Below are 21316 nucleotides of genomic sequence, written 5' to 3' on the forward strand. Positions count from 1 at the left end.
GTTTCCCTCTGCTTATTTCCCCCCCTCCCCCCCGACTTCCGGGGCCTGGCCATTTCCGTGCTGGCTGATAACGGAATCTTCAATCAGCCGCGCTTTTCAATTTCTTCGGCTGCGAGCTTATCGAGCTTATCGTTATTTGCTCGAATCTTTTTTCTATCCCGACGTTTGTTCCATCGAATTCCCATTCTTTCAACTATCTGACATCGAATGCAACCTTTGGGCATTACGATTCAAATTCTCCGACTGGATCCTCCATCAGGGGGTCCTCTGTAGTAAAAGGACTCTTTCTCGAATAACACAGCCTTTCCAAACTTCGTAGATTATTCAGTTAACACTTTAATGGCCGTTGTTCGTCACCACTGATATTGTAGACCAAAGTGAGATACACGAAGATGCTAGGAATATCATTACAAGGAATTATAAGTGTAACCTCAACAAATAAGTTGAATGTATGATGAAATGGTGGCTGATACAGTAGATCACGCACACGTGACAGTGGCCAAAGTCTGCTAGCTCGCAACACAGTGTGGAAGTACCTAATTATGGTAAAATAAATTCGAGGACTTTGCAAACGTGACACTTTATAATTCGGGAGAAAATAGGAAATCGGTGGCGAGTGGTGGGTGTCCGGATCCACCGTCATCCGCATTTATTTATTTCCGTGGAGGGGAGGGGAAAAAACGATTGTGTTCCGCGAAATCGAATCTCCTCGAGCTACCCGCCGTTTCTGATGCTGTTAACGATAAGGCCCCGCGATCGCGCGTAAATATCGTCCATGTTGCGTGCGTCTGAACGGGGAAACGGTCGTTTCTCTCCGCGGCTTTAATTCCGTCTCGGGGAAGAAACCCTCTGGCGCTGAAGTAACTCCGTCGTGAGATCCCCTTTTTTTTTAAATTTAAAGTTGAATTTTAAATTTCGATTTTAAAGAAGCTTTAACATTTCACGCAGACTGTGGAACATTTTAATTTGAGATTCGTGGAGAATTCTATAAATCGATACCTTTATATTATTTACTCGAAACTCTGCCTATCTTTGAAGAGACTCGAGCCGAAAGTGTCGTTCTCTCGACGCAGGGAGAACTTTGGAAAATGACAGGCGTCAATATCAGTATCCCCCCGGCGATGAGCAGTGCGAGGAACGCTTAAAAAGCTTTCTTGGCGCTTTATTATTCCGCGAGCCCCTCCGGGGTTCTTCCCCCCCGGGGGAAATTTTTTTTTTCTTTCTTCGCTTGGCCTTAAAACGAGAGACATCTGTTCTATGGACGGTTCGCGAAAAAATCCTGGGACGAGCCGTCAAAGACGAATCCAACTCGATTATTTTCTCTTCGGAGGCGACAACCTGTCTCTGTTCTCGCGTAGACGCGAAAACGATTGCCACAATTAGATGAATCAACAGCTCGACGGTGCCGTCCAACCGAACGACAACAACAGTCTTTATTTACGAAGCTTTTACTTAAAGACTCGCCCGGGGAACGTCGGTATTGGTACGCTTTGCTCCCGCGGGAGAGCACGATACCCCACCCCCGGTGGAACAATATTTTTCCTCCTCCGCCCTCGTTCTAATCTAATTAACGGCTCACTCTCGAGGAGATGTCGATTCGTAAAAAAATCGTACGAAATTTAACCCGAAACTCGTCCGTTCTCGCGGATATTTCCACTCCCGGTATCCGTCGAACGAAAAATCCCCAGGTTCGATCTCGCCAATCAGATGGGACCGATTCTTTGTCTCGCCGGAGAATAGAATTGAAACAGTGAGACGCGACACAATTAGCTATTATGCAGGATCACAGAGGGGCAGAGTATCAATAGGTCAACGCAGCGTAATAGAACAACAGGAAACAAAAGGGGAGGCCACAATAAATGGGACACAGTACGTATCTGCCCGTACGGACAACTTCTCGATAAGACTCGACCCGTCTTTCTCGATGCCGTTCTATAGCTCGTACAGATATAATATTATATTATGCTTTGGCGTCCATCCGGAGACCGAGACTTTTGTCCTCGATACCCGTTATCGAAATTAAGATCCTCTCGCGTAGATTCTTTCACGCTTTTATTCTCGATATCGAGTCTCGGGAAATAGGGGTTGCATGGCCACCTTTCATAGTAAGATATCTCTAGATTTTCTATAAAATAACGCAATTTCTTCACTTGTACTGTGAGTAAACTTCATTGCCAGGGAATTAAACGAAAGACAGTGGGTTATTATTCTCGATATCTACTGTCAGAGAATAGGCGTTGCAAGGCCACTTTTCATATTAAGATATCTCTAGATTTTCTGTAAAATAACGCAATTTCTTCACTTGTACTGTGAGTAAACTTCATTGCCAGGGAATTAAACGAAAGACAGTGGGTTATTATTCTCGATATCTACTGTCAGAGAATAGGGGTTGCAAGGCCACTTTTCATAGTAAGATATCTCTAGATTTTCTGTAAAATAACACCACTTTTTTCACTTGTGCTGTGAGTAAACTTCATTGACAAGGAACCAAACGAAAGTCTGTGTTATTATTCTCGATATCGACTCTCAGGGAATAGGGGTTGCAAGGCCACTTTTCATAGTAAGATATCTCTAGATTTTCTATAAAATAACACGATTTTTTCACTTGAAGTAAACTTCATTATCATGGAACCAAACGAAAGACAGTTGTATTAATTCCCATGCACTATGACTGTTATTTAAGATGTGTTTGGTCGTTGTAACGGGAATTTTGGAAAACGCAGCCGGTGGAAAGGCAGGCCCCGGGTGAAGTTCGAACGAGAGAAAGGAACGAGACACGAGGGACGTCCCCGGGTTTCGATTATCGTCGATAACTCGGCTGGATGTATCCCTTCCGCGCTACAGCAGTAGTTTTCGGAAATTCGCTTCGCCCCCGGGATTATCCCGTCCCGGGAATTCCCATCTCGGCGCCATGGTTATGCGCCCTCCCGTTCAACCCTTAGCCTCGCCACGGATCCCGAACCCCTTTGTCTTCGTGCCCCGCCGCGATTTGTCCCGAATTACTTCGTCGAGAATATTACGTCTTGTCTTCGAGACGCTCTTCGAAAGAAACGCCTGGATCACGGAATACTTTTCAACGGTAAAACATAGAGAACTGAGCAATATTTATTTATTTAAAGGATAGGTAATCTGTGGTGAATAGGTCAAAGAAAATAGCAACGAATAAATCTGGTATTTTTCTTTTTATTAGAGCTGTTACAACGAAATGTTCTACAGGGGTTGACTGTGTAGATGTTTCACAAATTCAGTTTTTGGAGGGTCTACGAAATTTTGTGAGATTCCAAAGGGTACGATAAGCACGATGGTACCTCGAGATGGTAGTTTAGGCTAACTCGATCGTATCTGTTGTTTCAGAATGCTCGTTTCCACCGAAATGGGAGGGTACCTGGTTCCAGAGCGGGGTCACACACCCCATCGTCATCTCCAAGAACGAGCTGTCTGGCAAGGGCAGGTGCTTGCACAACGAAGGCGACAAGTTCCTTCTGGTGAACCAGTAAGTACACATTTTTGCAAGATGTCCTAAAAGAATCCTTTTGCTACTTCAAATAGTAGCGAAAATAACCCTTTCATGAGTAATGAAAGATCTAGCTCTGTACTAATAAATTAATAATTCTCGGATTCGGTTTGGCATTTTTTCTAAATTTAATATCCAAGAGGCATCCATTCCCTTTTGAATTCTCACTCGATGAAATACTCAAGCCTCTTGCTATGTTATAATTTTACACTCTTCCAAGAACGGTCGTTGCTCCGATCGCTTCTATTTTTAAACCCTATTAGCTCCGATTTGCAATATTTAATTTCGACAATTGTGGAGTTTACAATATCATACGTGGTTCGACTAGAAATTGTTTACTATTCTAACATTTCTCTTTCGTTAAAATGGTGTACAATGGACACTCGAGCAATAAAATGAAATGGTCTCCACTATCGACCATTGTTCAAATAAATTAAAAATTAAGAAAATTCCATCGTCCAAAGACTCGTGGCTCCCCGCTAATTTGGGAGGCTCGGGAACATAAAAATTGCAAAATTGTTAAATAAGAAATCAAAGACCACCAAGGGGTAGAAGCTCGGGGAGTGAAGGTGGAGGCTGCGTCGGGATTCGAGGCGATACGACCGGGAGTAAGTTTGTCCCGGAGGCTAGAGGGGATTAAAAGCGGGGTTTGTTACGGGGGTGGCTCCGTAGGAAGCACACGCGAGAGAAGGAAAAGGAGGAGCGTCGTTTCGCCGCGTAATGCTCGTGTCACACGAGTCGGTCGAAGTTTTCGTGGAGATTTCTATCGGGTCTCGCCTGCAAAACGTCCGATCGATACGTCGACTAGCGAGATAGAAAAAGAAGACGGAAGTTGCACCCCCGGAATAAGGTGCTACGCGCGACACGGACGACCGAGGTGGAATTCCCGATACTTTATTTATTCTTCAACTCAGACGAATAATATTCATTTCTCAGCGCGGTGTATTTCATCTGATTTTTCGTACGCTCGATTTAGAAAAATATTTTCGTCTCCGGTTTACATTTGCCCAGCATCACGAGGGATTCCGTCGATCGATCGATACGTTATCGCGAACATTTCGCTGGCCGTAGCTTATCTCGTCCGGACGACTGGCCATCCGTTAATCCGCGTCGTCGCCTGACGATCAACGTTGCCGGGAACACAACCGGTGGGAGGGAAAAGGAACGCCGGAGCCACGGGGGAAACCGGTTCTAATTCCGTCGAGCGATATCGAATGAAAGGGCTGAATAAAAGAAACCCACCGTTTTCCGTTTTCTGTTCCAGAAAATCCTGCTACCGTTGCGTCGTCATTCACGAGAAGCACTCGAACGTTCTCCAGTACAAAGAAAGTAAGTACAATTCCGTTGGAACGTCCGGGCAGATGCCGTCGTTGTTCCACCCCGTTCCTTTTTTTTTCTTTTTTTTTTCCCCCCTTTGCGTCATCGTCGTCGTCGACCTCCTAATCGTCGTTGTTTCGTCCGATCGATAACGATTCCCCCTCACGGTTTGGCCCGGGGAAATCCATTCATTAATTAGAATGCCGATCGGTAATTAAAAGCTCGAAGATGACGAGAAGAAGGGGGTACGACGGGACCACGACGGCAGCTACCCCGGAATAATTCTCGGGGAAGAACTTAACGACTTTCGTTCGTTGTGCAAACGGCGGGGGGAGGGGGGGACGAAGAAGAAGGACGCCAGGAGGCAATGGGTTCTGCTAATTCTGAAACAGGGGTGGGGGGTCCGCGGGTGCCTCGTTTACAGTGGAAAAGAAATCGAGAGCACTTTGCCGGATTCTATCGTGCAATCAGCCTCGTGCCTCGTTAATACACCGACAACAGAATGGATAGCGAAGTTTCTGGAACGTGATAATGGTTCTCGTTCCGGATATTTATCGAGGATCGTCGTGTAGATCGTTGCAGATTATTGCGCGGCTTCGGTTCACCCGCTGCCGTGGTGCCTCCGGGCTCCGTTTCGCGGTACCTCGAATTATCTGTAGCCATTCGAGCACTTTGTTTTGCATTAGCACGTACCCCGTTGCCGCCCACGCGATACGCCCGACCATACGGACAATTACCAAAGAAATTGAAAATTACGAGACACCGCGAATTTTCGTTCGTTGGCTGTGAAATTCCGCCCTTTGCAATCATAGACACCTTTGGAGAAAGTTCATTGATTCTCAAAGTCAAAGTCTTCTTTATCTAGGCTTTCTTTACGGTGTAAATTCTGTATCTTGAACTCAGAAGTTGTTGAGATATGTTCTCCATATTTTAGACAGCAAACAAACCCCAAAGATACGCGACATTCATGTAATACAAGATTAACCCCTTGACGTACAATTTAATTCCAAATAATTGTTCAAACTATTCAATTTTATTTAAATTTATTCGTACAAGGAATGGCCACGAAAAACAATAGATTTACAAACACCTTGTGAGTGCAAAAATGTGTTGATTTTAATACACAAGACTAGATGACCAGTGAGTAGCCTCACGATTGTGTAAACTTGACATCAGGAACTTGTATATCGAGGGGTTAAATGTATCAGTGAAAGAAAAATATCAAAATTTTTCCCTCCCGTTCTAACCCTTGTGTTTTCGTAAAGATCGTTGAATCTGGAAAGTAACTGGTTCGCTTTGAAACGCGTCTTTTCCCCGGGAAGAGCGCTTTCACCCCTGCGGGATCGCGCAACGAAGTTTCGCGACAATTTTATTCGCCCGTGACGTAGTTCATAGACGATACGAGCCTGTTTTTTCCACCCCAAACCTGCTAACGACACTTTGATCTTCCAACTGTGGTCGTAAGTGACGCGTTCCGCGTGGAGGGGGAAACCAGTCGCGGCTAGATGGGGTGATAAATATGGATCCCGTATAAAAAAAAATTGGTTCGGTGCGAGTGAAAAGCGCGTGCACGCGTACAGGGTCTTTCAAACGAAGTATTTAACATCGTGTCGTACTAAGAAACAGGTTTTCCAGTCTTTAAATTTATAATATGGAAGCGATACGAGTGGAGAACGATGCGAGTTTCGAAGATATTCGATAGGGGTTGTTTCGAGCTGGATGTTCGAAGCCATCAAAGTCGCGATTCCCGTGTTCTCGAGAAGGGTTAGGGACGAGAAGACGAGCGTGTCCAAAGGTGAAACGGCCTGTAGAGGGGCTAACGGAGTCGAAGGGAGAGCAACAACGTCAGGCAGGTGGAGTTTGGCACTCGAGCCAAGCCCGAAGAGGAAAGCAGAGGGTGGATATCGACATATACACGGTGAAAAAGAGGGACACCGACCTCTGGTACCGCCCCCTCCTGTCTCGCGTCCGCATTTTTCGACGATTTGTCAAAGTCCCTCGGGTCCCTCTCTCGCTGCCTCTTTCTCCATCCTACGGTTCCTCTCTTTTATCGGATTTTAATCTGCATAGTGTCACACCGCAGATACCGTCGCCTGCAGGCTGCATTCGGACCGTCAGCGTGCGGGAAAATGTGGGTCGTTTCTGTGGAAAATGGGGGAAGAAGCGGACGGTCGGTGACAGCGAATCGGGGGAAAAGGCTCGTCATGCTCCGGGCGACCAAATGAATGGAAATGCGGACCTGCTCGATGACTACGATGCACTCGTTGCTAGGAATATATATTTGGAACAAAATTCGATTCCACCAAGGCGACGTTCGTCCATTAGCGACCCAAAGATCTTCTGGAGACCGTGATCTTCTCGTTCGTTGTTTCATTTTAAAATAGTCTCGAACGTGCATACGATGAATAGATAGATGGATATCAATATTTAATAGAGATAAGAAAAGAAGCGTTGATCTTAGACTTTTCAAAGAAGAGATCTAATTTACACCATTGTATATGCACCGAAGACAACTATTTTGAACACGTTGCACGCGAGGGGAAATGGCAAGCACCGTTACGGTATCGCAATAATCGATGAGGGAAATTACCAGAGTACAAGAGAAGTTTCCGAAGAGTAGAACGCGAATGTGGAATACGAACACGTGGCACAGATTCCCGAGACGATCGAGATTTTTTAAGATTTTAATCCTCGGTTTTTCGATAGCTCTGTTTTGCCAACAATGGAGTCTGAAGGGGTTAAGTCGATCCTACAGACCACTCGATTGGTTCCCTTCTCCCAATTCAGTGATTCAGAAAATTATCGTCGAACAATGATCCTATTAGAAAGTGGCGTATCCGTCGTGTCGAGAATGAAGTAAGTTTTCGTGTAAGGAAACCATCCTCGATTTCGTGGGCGATTTAACCACCTTTTCATTCCACTATTATAATAAAAAATTACACCAAAAATGACACCAAGAAAGACACATATCTATAAACTGGTAAACCTAACCCTCGATCAGACCCAGAAATCTCCCGCGATTGCAATTAAAACTCGCATGCATCGTCGTTGTCGAGTACAAGGTACGGTTTCGTGAAAATAAATAAAATCTGGAAAAAGATCCTCCGGTCTCGCGAGTTATTTTTACCAGATATGGATCCGCGAAACGGACGCCTGGACGAGTTCTTCGCGCCCCAATTTCGCCCACGACGTTCTCCACGTTCGTTAAAAATGTCAACTCGCAGTCCCTTCCCGCGGTTCTCCTCATTAGTCGACGCAGGTAAAATAAAGCGTGGCGAGTTGTCCGCGAAAGAAAACCCCCGACGAACGACGACCAGCGCTGCGCGGGCGTTCGTCGGAAAGTTTAAGGCGGCGGAATTACCGTCGCGAGCAGAAAGCGCGTTTTAAATTTAATTGGCCGGCGGCGAGCGTGTTTATCGCGCGAGATAAGTCTGTTTCGGAACACGGTATTGCATTTTTTCTTCTTTTTTTCTGATTTCGACGTTTCCCCCAGCTTTGGAACAAACCATCGTACGCTACTCCATAACACTTTGCATAATTTCTACCAGAAACGAAGGTTCGAAATCGCTGAACCGCGGAGAACGAAAATAGTTTGCGTATCAGAATTAATCATAATTGTTCGCTATGTGTGTATTGTTGTGTGATTTGCAAAATAATCAGGTAAAATGGTTCGACTCGACCATTGCGTGCACGTTGCTCTATTATGACCGATGTTGATTAGTTTAAACGTGTTTTATCTCTGATGTAATTGGAGGCACGTAATGGCTGCTTAAATAATTGGAGGCTGTCTGAAATTTGTGTAAATACCAATTTATAAATCGCTTTACGGGGGCCATTTCTACTGATTAAAACTGTTTCTCGATTGAGGGGATTACATGTTAAACAATTTGACGTTTTCCGTACTTTCTGCACGTTGTATGGACCGTAATCGGATCAAAATTAATTGGGCCGCTCAAGGCCGTCGGGAAACGATCAACCCCCCTACATTCTTTTCGTTTTATCGCGTCGATTCGCCAGTACACGCTCTCTGTCGCCCAAAAGTGGCCACAGACTGTCGCTACGCAAAGATAGAAACGGTGTTTGGCATAATTGATAGCTTACGATGACTCGAAACTTCGAGATTGACACGTCAAAAGTCTAATATTGTCCATCGAAAATATTTTATGATAAATGTACAGTAGGAAGAAGCGAATTCGTTAACCTGGCCCCTTTTAATTAATAGCAGCGGCTCAATTAATCAGCGAAACGTGGACGAGAGGGCGAATTAATTATGTCGAAAGGGAATTTTGTTCGTCGTCTGACAGGGAGGAAAGAAAGGTCAATCGTAATAACGTATAAATGACGATGAAAATTTGAAAAGTCGCCGGTAGTGGATGGTAAAGGGTGACACGAAGTCGGGCATCCACGCGGGAATAAATAAATAAATGAGCGCACCGACGGGCGAAACTTTGGAAACAGGTGGAAGACACGGCATTGCGCTTCCTCCATTTCCGCGTTTTAAAAATTACATTCGTTCTTCCCGCCAACGGTCCTTTGTCCCGTGTAAATAAATATCCGCTCGTTTGAATAATTTCTGGAGCGCTTGGCGCGCGAGAACTCGAAAAAGCTCTTCTTCTTTTTCCATATTGAATACACCGAACGTTAATAAACAGTTTAAACCAGAGCCAATAATAATGCAGAAAATGCAGAAAAGGAGGAAACAGAGAGCGGTTGGGGAATTGGAAACAGATAGCAGGACGCAACAAGAAGAGTAATAATGGTTAAACGCGTACTTGGGAGGAGCATTAAACAATATTTAGTAGGTCGGGCCACATGTGTACCGTTCGACCATAAAAATGTAAATAGCAAGTTAATGCTCGATATCGTAATCTCCCAGGAACAATATTCTCATTAATTGTTACCAAAACGAGATCGAAACGATGAAAATTTAGGAAATTTTCGAATCTTTCGCGGATAGCTGTCGATCTTGTCGGATGATAGAACGTATTGTATCGAAACACGAGTCGTGGGAGATGTAAACATTTGATAAGGTCGTGAAGATGGATCGTGAAGTCGTCGGGAACTGCAGTAAAAACTAAACGCGAACGATCTCGAGGACCAACGACGGAAGCAAAGAGGCCAGGACAATGAAACGGTCGTTGGCATCGATTTGATGGTTTTCAACTGGCGTCGTCATTTTTTCCTCCGTTGCCCCGTGATATCGTACGACGCCAATCAAAGGGGTGACTTTTGTTATTGCTGGCCCCATTCAGACTTTCTTCGTCGCGTTAAACGGATTACGATCGATTGAAATGGTTCGTGAAATCGACGATGGCCACGGGGCTGCATTCAGAACTTCCCCGGAAATCGCGAGACCTCCATTTCGCCTTTCGATGCAAAGACGGGCATAATTCTTATCTGTGCCAATTTCCTATATCACTCGTCGAACTAAAATTGCAATTTGGTGAGAAGGAAACATTGTTTAAACAAACTTGTCCCTTCGAGCCCATCTTGGAATATTATTGGAAACTGGGGAAATTGAATTGTGGGTCCACCGTGATTCCGAATGAAAGGGTAAAGAGCCTAAAATGGACCACCTGAATAACTCAGTAGATCTTAGTTAAAAATAAAATTTTGGCGAAAGTAAACCGAATGGCCCCCGAACCAAAGAGTTTCGAAGGGAAATCGAGGGCGTAGAACGCGGAGGGGAGGGTCGTCGATCGCCTTTTGATTCTTCGGAGGCAACACCTGCGGGAAAACTTGCATCCCGTCGCTTTCCCCCGGAAAGAAAGAAATCGTCGAGGAATATTCTCGGTTAAAGTTGGTCGCTATGAACTTCCTACTCAGGGAAGATTCGTCATCGTCTTGGCCCTGCATCCTCCCCGTTCTTTTCCCTCCTCGAGGGCCGACTTCCTGTCAGGCTTGCCCCGAACGGGGAAAGAACTTATGGCTGTTCGACGAAAGTTAACGCTCGTAGGGGTGGCTCCGCGTGTATTGCGCGTGACAGGGACATACGCCCTCCTCGGTCGCCGCCGGGCAAAGTTAATAATCAAATGTACCGTTTCCCAACTATTTTGGGAAATTTGTTTTAACGATGGAGAACGGGTGAAAGAATTCATTCGAACGTTTGTTGTTTGCAGCTTACTGTAACAGTAGAAACTCGCTGGCGTCCCTGTGCTCGTCCATCACCGGAGATGCCCTGCTCTATTCGATGTTCCGGGAGGAGGCGATACCTGTGCCCTGCCCCTTTCGAGGCCCCATGACCTTCTCGTACAATCGGGGCCACGGAACTTGCTCGGTGCCCGTCAGCAATGTGGATACCTGCACGGACGACAGCAGATTGCTCTTCAGATACCAGGCCTGCCCGGACATACCTGCCTCCGAAAGCGCAGGTGAGCACTCCAACCACTTATCCTATTCAACACTAAACATACCATCACCGGTCAAACGACCAGTCTTTCTTTTTCTCTTTTACTAGTCAACGTACTTCTAATTTTTCCATTATATGTGTAAAAAGTTGTGTTTTTTAAAGTTTCTCTTTTATGTTAAAAAAGTTTTTAATTTTTGCATAGTAATTATACAAATTTAAATTCATTTTCAATTAAATAAATAATTTATGGTCCAGTTTTATCGTACACTAGTCATACGATCAGTAGAAATTGCTGAAACTTCTTTGTGTATGTAGCGTCAAAGTAAATGTGAAAATAAACATAGAAGATAGCAAAAAATAGAGGATGAAATTGCATTTAATACGCATTGATAGACCTTTCTAAGGCGTCGAGCGTGATTATAGTGGAAATTGAGAAGTAACCCCTTCACTTAGATCTATTCTTCTTCACAATCATTCCTTGAACAAACAAATTTAAACAGAATTAAATAGTACAAGTTTGAAAAATGATTTGAAATTAAATCGTACGTCGAAAGGGGTTAAAGATTGGTATCAAGATATTTTAGATAATTGGAACGTCTGCCAGCACCTATTAGGATTTCCAAAATGGATCATTCGTCTCTCCAACCTTGAGACTACCCAAGGAAGGAACCAGACACGTATGCATGGGCGAGAAGTTAAATTAAATTGCCCTCGGAAATATGTAACTTAGAGACTATTCGATAAGAGACACACGGAACTTTGGACGAAGTCTCCTCGAACCGGTGCGCTCGATTAATCGTCGAAAGGGTCAGGAGGGGGATGGCGTAGCGCGATTAGAAGTGATTTTCGGTCCGTGCGTTCGTTAGTCGTAACTCGGGGACAGGGGAGAGCTCGATTTCCGGCGGGGTGGTAGCCGAGGTGCGCCATTAGACGCACATCCGATAAGGGATCCGCGGGGGTAACGATGTCTGCGGTGGAAAATTAAACGGAAGGACGAGCAGGGAAAAAGATAAATCGCCGCTACGTCGAACCTGTCACGTTTCTCTTATCCGAGGATGGCTGCCAAAGGACCCGGGGACCTCGAGATTAACGATTCGACGTCGCGTTTTGAACGCCGTGCTCCCCCCCTAAAAACCACCCTCCCTTTGCAGACGTTTCATTTGAACGGAACAAACACACGAGACAGAAAGCACGACTTTCGCGGATAAATCAAACGAAACGGCGAAATTTATGCACCGAATTTGGGTTACCTATATAGTCGACCGGACACTTTGTCGCGATTTTATTCGTCAGTAGAATATTTACTTACTACAATTTTCATAAAATATGACATATTTCGTCAAGCTAGCGGAGACCTATATCATACCTGCATGTCAAAGAAATTTCTAGTTCTAATTAAAGTCGAATAAATTCGAATTTCCCTAAAGACTTTTTCCAGTTTTCAGAGTACGTGCACTCGCGAACGAAGTAGTTAACTAAAAGACCAAGCTCGAATCTTTGATTCTAATTACAGTGCAATGAATTAAATTTGAATCTCCCAATTTCGTATAAAAGTTGATTTCCATCGAGCTCGATAACCGGTTATTAAATTTTTTACACGCACCACGCGGTAAAAACAAAGTAGAATTCCCACGGTTGGTTTTAAGGGGCAAAGATTTTTAATTCTCGGCGAAAGGGGATCGATTTTTTACGGCTGTGGGATCGTTTTGTCCCGAACGTGGGTGGTCCGAGTTCAAGGATCGCGGGGTTAAATGTCGCGATGACCAGAGAATCGTCCCTTTCACGCCCTAACGAAGATCCCCGATCGCTAAACCGCCGACTCATTTTGCTCCATTTCGACTTCGTTAAACTTCTGTCCCGGATCGAAGGGGGGAGAGAGGTTGGAGAGGTCGATAGAATCCCAGGCGCGAACAGTTTCCCTATTTTCGGAGGGCTTCTCCCTTTTCGCAGTCGGAAGGGAACGCGATCTTAATAGACGAACGAACAAGCGAAGTTTCACGGTTCGCCTCGTCCGGCGCCGAGCCAAAAAGTTTCCGACCTTCTGGCGAAATTCCATCGATCCGATGCTCGAGATTATGCAACGCGACGCCCGAAACTTTTTAAAATCGAGGAGCTAAACGAATATTCGTCGACCAGGCGAGATCGTTCGCTCTTAAACGCAAGAGGAACGCAACCAGCTTAAAGATCCTGCAGCTTCTTCTACGTTTCGTGCTGAGAATCGAACTTTCTTTCAAGGTCCTTCTTTATGGCGTTCCCCTAAACAGGTTCGAAACTTCCCTTCTTGTACCTCTTTGTTCCTGGAATTTATTCCACGATCATTTTGTCGTTCATTACTGTTCCATCGATTTCTTTTTCAAATTGAATATTTTGAGAGAATAATCGACAGATGATGGATTTTATGAGATAGAAATGGTTGAGTCTCTTGATGTCAAGTTTCACAATTATTAAACACGTTTTTACATTCACGAGGTATTCGTAAAACAAATTCTCTTTCGTGACCATTTCTCGTACGAACAAATTTGAACCAAATAAAATAGTATGTGTTCGAAAAATAATTTGGAATTAAATCGTACGTCAAGGGGTTAAAGAGTCTCCCTCTTATCCTAGGTTTTGCATTCAAACGAGAGGTAATAGAAATAAAAGGGAATCGATTGTAAACATCGGTGCAGAGGGTAATCTATTATAAATGCAGCGTGGTACAAAGAAGAGTGAAGAACAAATCGATGTAAAAATACAAAAAGGAGAAGAAACAATGGAAAACAGAGAAACATTGATTCGCTTCTCCCTTTTTCTCGTTTCTTTCCCAATATTGACGTTGTGCCTTAAAATATGAGCTTGTCAACCGTTGTCTTTTGTACAATTTATTTTGTAGAATCTATATTACACTATACATTAATAGCAATACGTATACCTTCGTTAATTTTAGGAGTTCAGTGATATGCGTTTGCACGTATATTTCCAAGACTATATTCTTTAAGACAATGTAAAAAAGAATCAAATTTTTTGGCGGTATACAGGGGAGGACCCTGTTAAGGGTTGAAGAAGTGAAATCGAGCGTGGAAATTGGAGCAAACGGTAATTGGTAAAATTGATAAGAGACTAAAAGCTCGAGCAATTCGTACGCCGACAGCTGTTCACGGTAGCTTAAACTGTGAGCAATATAATTTCGCGAAATTGCTCGCATTATACGTTGCGCTTTGAGCGCGATGATTTGCCGGGGGACCGAATGCCTCGGCCATAGCTTCGGCCCGATATTAAATTGAATGCGTATTTAGGAAAGGAGAGACGTAAACTCCGCGGCGTCGGCGTCGTTTAATCCCTTTGTGAGAGAGAGGGGGCCGTTATTCGACGCGAAATTCGACGGAATTCGAACCGAATTGAGTCGCGGCGCGACATATTCGCCCGCGCCGTAGAAAAACGAGTCACGGAATTTGTTAAAAGCACTCCGTCGGATCCAGTCCCTCGAATAAACTTGTAACGAGCGGATGCGTTTTTCATTTTTATTTTCATTCGGGTATATATATATATATGTATACTCGCGGTAAATCTGGAACAGAGAATCAACGACCGGGTTTTGTTGTAATCCATCGAAAAATTGGATACGTCGATAACTTTTGCACTTCATAGAGCAAATGGAACAAAAACCAGCCGCTGTCCGGGGGTGTTTCGTCGGAATTGAAACAAAATTTCCAGAGTGTTTGCCTAACCTTTTTTTTTTTATCAAAAGAGACTAGAGTAGGGTGTTTAGTTCCGTGCACGAAAAAGTTAATTAAAGCCAATGTGTCAGGAGCACCAAAGATTATATATTTATATTTATTCTGTTCCTTTCTGGTGGACATTTAAACGCGTAAATATTACATTTAATAATTGCAAAAGGTTTCCACGAGTTGAAACATTTAGTTAATGTAATTTCGAAAAAATACCAGACGAGCGGAGAAACTGTCGCTGAAGTCGGAACGAAGCCCCATTCAGCGGGCCATGGAAAAATAGAGGATCGCGGCCGATCGTTCGGAAAGGGCAACGGGGGGGGTGAGATTTCCGCGTGAAAAACGGTGGCCAGATTCGCCCGGTGGTCTTTGGAGAGACGCGATTCGTCCGGGCGACGCAAAGGACGACCGTCGACGCGAAGAAACCAACAATTATCGGTTCGCCGCGCCGGATGCGCCCGGAGACGTACCCCCCTCCCCGAAAGGCCAGGAGTAAAGAGCTCGATGTTATCGGTGGATCCCCTCCGCAGATACCTTCCAACCCCCGGTGCACCGTCTACGCGGCGCGGCTTTCCAGAAAACCAGAAGCCAAGATCCCAGAGGCGCGTATCTAAATCACATCTCGCGGAAAAGTCGGCTACCTCTTTTTCCTGCCGTTTCTTTCTCGCACCGTAGACCTCCCCCCGCCCCCCTTCCCATCCCTTGGTCCTTTATCCGCGTCCCCGAGTATTCCACTCCCCGGTACCTTCGTCTACGTTCCTCCTGGCTCCCCCCGCGTACCAGGGCTTCCTTTTTCTGATCCCCCGATCCTCCGGGAGGACGAGGACGCCGCGAGCAATTTGCGAGGATTCGAACGAAAAAAGCTCGTTCCTCGGAGCCTTGGGTGCTCTTTTGCTCGTCAGCCGTGGCAGATTCCGGCGCGCGGGTACGGCTTCCACCACAGCCTCGTTTCTTCGTGTTCGTCGCGTACACGGCGAATTTGATCCCGTCGCGATAGTCGCGGGAATCGCGCGAACGCGACGTCTTCCACCGTCGACGAGGCCCCCGGGCGAGAGAGTTACTTTGTCGATGAACGAGACGCCCGGCGCCGCGACGCTCGATACGCCCGGGGACGTCGACGACCAACGCGTCGGGTAACCTTGAATCGCGACAGGTAAGCGTTTCAAGGTACCGAGAAGACAGTGTTCGCGAATCGTGGACTCTCAATCTCAACCGAATTATTTTACTCGATGTTGATTTTTAAATTGGTAAATGGAGATCAGCTTTCCTTTAAATCATTTAAAAAATAATGAGCTAGTAGAAGATTACATAAATAATATAATTAAATAATAATATTGTCTCTAATCAAGGATTACATAAATTTTCGAATAATTACATCGTGGACTCTCAGTCTCAACTGAATTATTTTACTCAATGTTGATTTTTACCAAATTGGTAAATGGAAATTAACTATTGAAGCTAATCGAGGATTACATAAATTTTTAAATAATTACATGGACATACATTAAATAATTGTTAGTTGAAACTTGCAGAGGGCTGTAGAAGTTCCAATAATCCGCTTAAGAGTTTTAAATATTTAATAACAATGATAATTAATAGTCAGTAGATCCAGTCGTCTCTGTCTGATCGCGAATTCTTATTCTACTGCTTTGGCTTTCTTTGCAGAGACTATTGCATCATCCAAAAACTGTGTAAAATTATAAACTTATTTTGACTATCGTGTTGTACAATTTTCTACACTAATATGGGGCTTCCAGTTTTGTTGAATGAATAAATAAATAGGCGATAGAAAAATCGAGAGTTTAGAACTTTCGAGGAAGATTCTAATGTTTTAACGACCTCCATTATCCTATGGTACGATTCTTTTCTCGAGCACTTACTCGGAAAGTGTAATTACATTTTTTTTTTTTAAATATACCTTGCTGATTCTTTCACGCAAATCGATTTCTTAGTTATACTATACTTATACTTTACAACTTTAGAAAATCAGCGAACACTGTTATTTTTGCTGCGATTTCTATGGTTTGTTCGGCGATGTTTCGAAAAGTTTTTAAGAAAAAACGAGTTTTTCGACGAGCCCTCGAAATTTATTTAAAACGAGGGAATACGGTAACATTCCTCGTCGATCCTTGCGGCTCGCAGTTACCACCGCACAAATAACCGCGATTTCATCGGCACTCTGTGTACAAAGCAATTACGCATAGACCGTTACTCGAATAAACCATAGCGCTCGAATCACGCGAGCTTCGAGTTAGTTAAAACAAAAAAAAAAAAATTGCAATAAAATGAGTGGTAGGGCAAAATCGTGGCAAACGAATTCTCCGATGGATGTACACATATGCTCGATTTGCTCTCTGTGCCCCAGAAAATTGTAAATTCTAGACTCGTAGCTATAATCATCCTACCATCTGTTCCAATTTTTAAGTAACTTCTCTGCGTCTGATTCACATGGCAAAAAAAGACACCTCTGACAAGTAATTGCCTACAAGAATTTGACTTCCAGAATGTGACGAAGAACATCCAAACAAGCCCTCCCATCTGGCTAAAGAAAAGTCTTGCTCGTCCGACACATTTGTTTACCTTCAGCTTTCTCGCAACTCAGATTGCTGTAGAACGACCTGAAATGTTCTCTGTGTCACGAGGAAACCGTTTGGTCCGTTTCAGTGGAGGAGCTGGAGTGCCTGGCCACCTGGAAGGAGGGCAGCAGCCGCTACCTGGTCGGCCGTTTACATCATGGACACGTGTCCAGTAACGAAGATCGATACCGATGCTTCGTCTACGAGAAGGCTGGCCAGACAGTGCAGGGTAATCTGCACAGAGCTGCCATGGGCATGGGAGCCGTGGATCATGATGTCGGTTTACAGAGCGGACCGGTGCCCGAGGGTGCGGCCGAGATATACCGGGTGGCGCAGAGCGGAGACGCCACGTGCAACGGCCTGTTCAGCCCCATGGAGGGATCCCGGACTATGACTCTCATGAAAGGTAAGAGCCATCCTCTCTCTTTTAATCGTTCGTTTGCCAACCAATCCACCCCTAATGCACGCTCTGATATCACAGATCGAACTGCTAATTACCAGTGGTCCTCACTTTCTTAATTTCATTTGGGGGACAAGTAATTTTACAATTTTTTAAGTGATCCATTTAAGCTCTGTTTCTAATGGACACTCGACTCTGAGTAGGTGGTATCGTAGATCGAACGCAAAAGCCTCTAATTGCCAGTATTCGATACTTTCTTAACTTTATTTAGGGGACAAGCAATTTTGCAATTTTTCATTTATAACACAAATTGAATTTGAGAAATACAGGAGTAAAATTTAAATCACAGATAGTTACACATTTTCTGCGGGAGAAAGAATATTTCTTTATCCTCAGAAGTCACGTAAAATTACAATCGCTAATTGTTCGTATCATTAAAGCCAAGGGTTTCGTGCAGTTATTTAAATTTTACCCTCGTCTTCCGCGAGAAACATCTGTTCTGCCTTCTTTAAATATCCCTCCTCGACGTCGCATCCATTTACCTGAACAGGTACGTTCATAATTCCGCGATTAGGGCGGCGTTAGTCGTCGGGAATAAGGTCAGGGGGTTACGGAACGCTCGAGAGCTCGCCTGCAGAAGGAACTGCGAAATCACAGCGTGAAAAATTCACCCTCTCTTATCCACGGGCAGTGTCATTAACGTGTACGCGTCAAAATGGCGGGTCCACGACGCGGACGAGGAATATTTACACGCTACTTCGCTCGCCCGGTGTACAGTTTCCTTTCTTCTCCTTCCGGTGCATCGCGTCCCTCCGTCTTTTTTCTTTTACCCCCTCCCCCCCCCCTGTTCGCCCACTCTTCTTCGGAAGTTTGCGAGCCCGTATCTTACTGCGTACAGTGTCACGGCAAACTTCGTTAACGGATTTCACTTCGCTGGATCCTTCGAGATCCCTCTCTCGCTTTAAGCTTTCTTTCGCCGAATCGCTTTAAGACGAGCCCCGGCTACGACGACGGATAAAACTGTCGGACGAATAAACGGGGAAGCCCAGGGGTTCTTAGATAGACGGGGGTGTGTCTTGTAAGTCGTTAAAGGGTCTAGTTTTCGACTGAAAAACTTAACGCGGACGAATGCGTCGTGATCCTTGCCACACCGTCGCTTCAATTCCACTCTCGCCGATGAAATTCGCTGTTCAATGCTGGAACTGGTATTATGTATTTATTTGTACCAAAGAAATTGAAACGATAGATACTAAGGTTCATTTTCAAAAATCTAGTCGATTTTTAATTTTACAATTTTTATTAGAAATTTTAATCCGATCATACGACTCTGACCATCCTCGACAATCCTTACAAAATACGATCCACTATATTCACATATAAACATATCGTTTTACCACAGATTTTCGAATTTAGAGTCAGAATGAAAAGTTTGTATATCAAGGAAGAGATGTTTCTTTCTGTTTCCTTTGGAAAATGCTCCCCATTATCTGTCACTGTTTTGATATCGCTTCCACGGTGCATGTTGTTTGAAAATTGAGTTTCGTTGCTGTAATAAGGAACCGTACGTAAGATAGGTGGGCGGCGAATCGACCCGCTGGGAAATTGAGTTTATATCGCGACAATTAGAATAGCAGAGAAACAATACGAGCCGCGTTGCAACGTGGAAACTTCAGGAAGGTCAACCGCGTGCCTTCGAGCGTTGTTCGCGGCCCGAACGCGTACGCCTAAATTACTTTACAGCCCACCTGCGCGGCCAACGTTATTGTCCCCCAAAAATTGTAGCGGACAATGGCGACACACTGTCCAAAGTCCATAGGCATCGCCTGGGTCTCGGTACTCGTGAAAAAAACAATTTGTATCACGTAATCCTGTAACCTGGTACCATTTCGACGGTGCTTCTGGCTCCCCTACCTCTCCCCCCACTCTCGAAACTCTGATACAGACCGACAACCGACGTCAGTCTTGTTTCCTATCTCGTCCCATCAAGGTCGGAACCAGTTACAACGCGATTCTTCCAGCAGACGTTTAATTTCTGCGGTGAGAATAGCTAAATATAGGTTATTATACACAATAATTAACGTGGAAAAGATTGTTTAATATTGGCAAGCTCTCGAAGCGTAAAACCAGACCCTTTAATATCGCGATTCTTTCGTTGGAAGGGAAAATGGATTAACATTAAATCTTTTTTTCTCTTTACGCGACTCAGCCTCCCTTCCTCCTTTTTCTCGCCAAGAACCTTTAACCGCATCCAGCGGGCTCAGAAGTTTGTTCAATTATAACCTGGACTCTTTTACCAGCAGACAGAGTCAATACCCCGGGAAAATTACTCGACTGCGTTATCATAACTGCTCGAAACGCCGGGTTTAACCCAAGGAGGGGGGCGAAAGATGTCTCGAAAACCTCCGGGAAGCCCCCCAACTCTCGACAATTACGTCAGCCTAATCTTCAACCTTGTTAGAAATAGACACATCCACGTCGAAACTTTCAGAAATTATTTCTTCCAAAAGGGAATTTTGCTGCATATAATCGTAACTTCGAAAAATAACTCGCGAAAGAAAAAACGCGTGGTTGACACAGCAGCAATAAAAATCGCGTTTTGAAAACAATATAGTGGACACGAAGGGGTTAAACGTACTCGAAAATGCTGCAGCTAAAACAACATCGAAGCACAAGGCATACTGTCGTCGAAAACAGTTGACTGTTTTTTTGTTTTGCTAACATTTTAGAAAGGGATTCATCCCGATTGAAACTTTTAGAAATTATTTCCACCAAAAGAGAATTTTATTTGGATTTCACGAGTGTCGAATAGAACCTGGAAAACGCATATTAACACAGTAGCAATAAAAGTTGCGTTTTGAAAACATTGCAGTGGACATGAAGGGGTCGAATGCACTCGAAAACAGTCGACTGTCTCTTGTTTAGCAATCGTTTTCAAAGACAGTTCAATATAAAAAGTGCAATATACCCTCCTCTCGTTCGAGCATGGCGAACCGGAAGAATTAAACGCGTTTTCGGGGGTTGCATGAATATTAGAAATCAATCGCGACGCCGATTGGTCTCCCTTGGACGTTCCGCGGCGGGCAGATCGTCGGAGAGTTGTACAAATTCAACTTTCCGTCAGATTTTATCTGTATCGTTAAAATGCAGATTGGCAATACGCAGCGGGCGAATGAGAAATATAACGGAAGCGGGGCGGGTGGGTGCGAAATCGAAGAGAGAGAATGGATCGCGCGAGGTCGTAGGTCGCGGTACCGCGAAGGGACGAGCGACAGCGAAACAAGGGGAGCGCCATTCGATTTTTACGATCGCGGAATTTGTATGTCGTCGTGGACTTATCGATGGAGCCGCTGAATTATTTCCATTCCCTCCCGATCCCCGTTGCAACAATGCTTTTACGTGCCATAAAACTGGCCGAACCGTGCACTCCGTCGATCTTCCGTTCTTCCGCCATTT

The 21316-nt window shown here is 44.6% G+C and overlaps 1 protein-coding gene across 1 annotated transcript in view; it reads left to right on the plus strand.

The window, feature by feature from the left end:
* LOC122395813 overlaps positions 1-21316 on the plus strand; it is a 141221-nt gene that overhangs the window by 72142 nt on the left and 47763 nt on the right. The window contains exons 2-5 of the mRNA XM_043393690.1: positions 3355-3493; positions 4779-4843; positions 10951-11202; positions 17552-17869. Coding sequence (XP_043249625.1) covers positions 3355-3493; positions 4779-4843; positions 10951-11202; positions 17552-17869 — 774 coding nt within the window. The remainder of the gene's footprint in view (positions 1-3354; positions 3494-4778; positions 4844-10950; positions 11203-17551; positions 17870-21316) is intronic.

This window comes from Colletes gigas, unplaced genomic scaffold, assembly GCF_013123115.1.
Source record: "Colletes gigas isolate AHSC1104 unplaced genomic scaffold, ASM1312311v1 Colletes_gigas_Sc00006, whole genome shotgun sequence".
NCBI classification, from domain to species: Eukaryota; Metazoa; Arthropoda; class Insecta; order Hymenoptera; family Colletidae; genus Colletes; species Colletes gigas.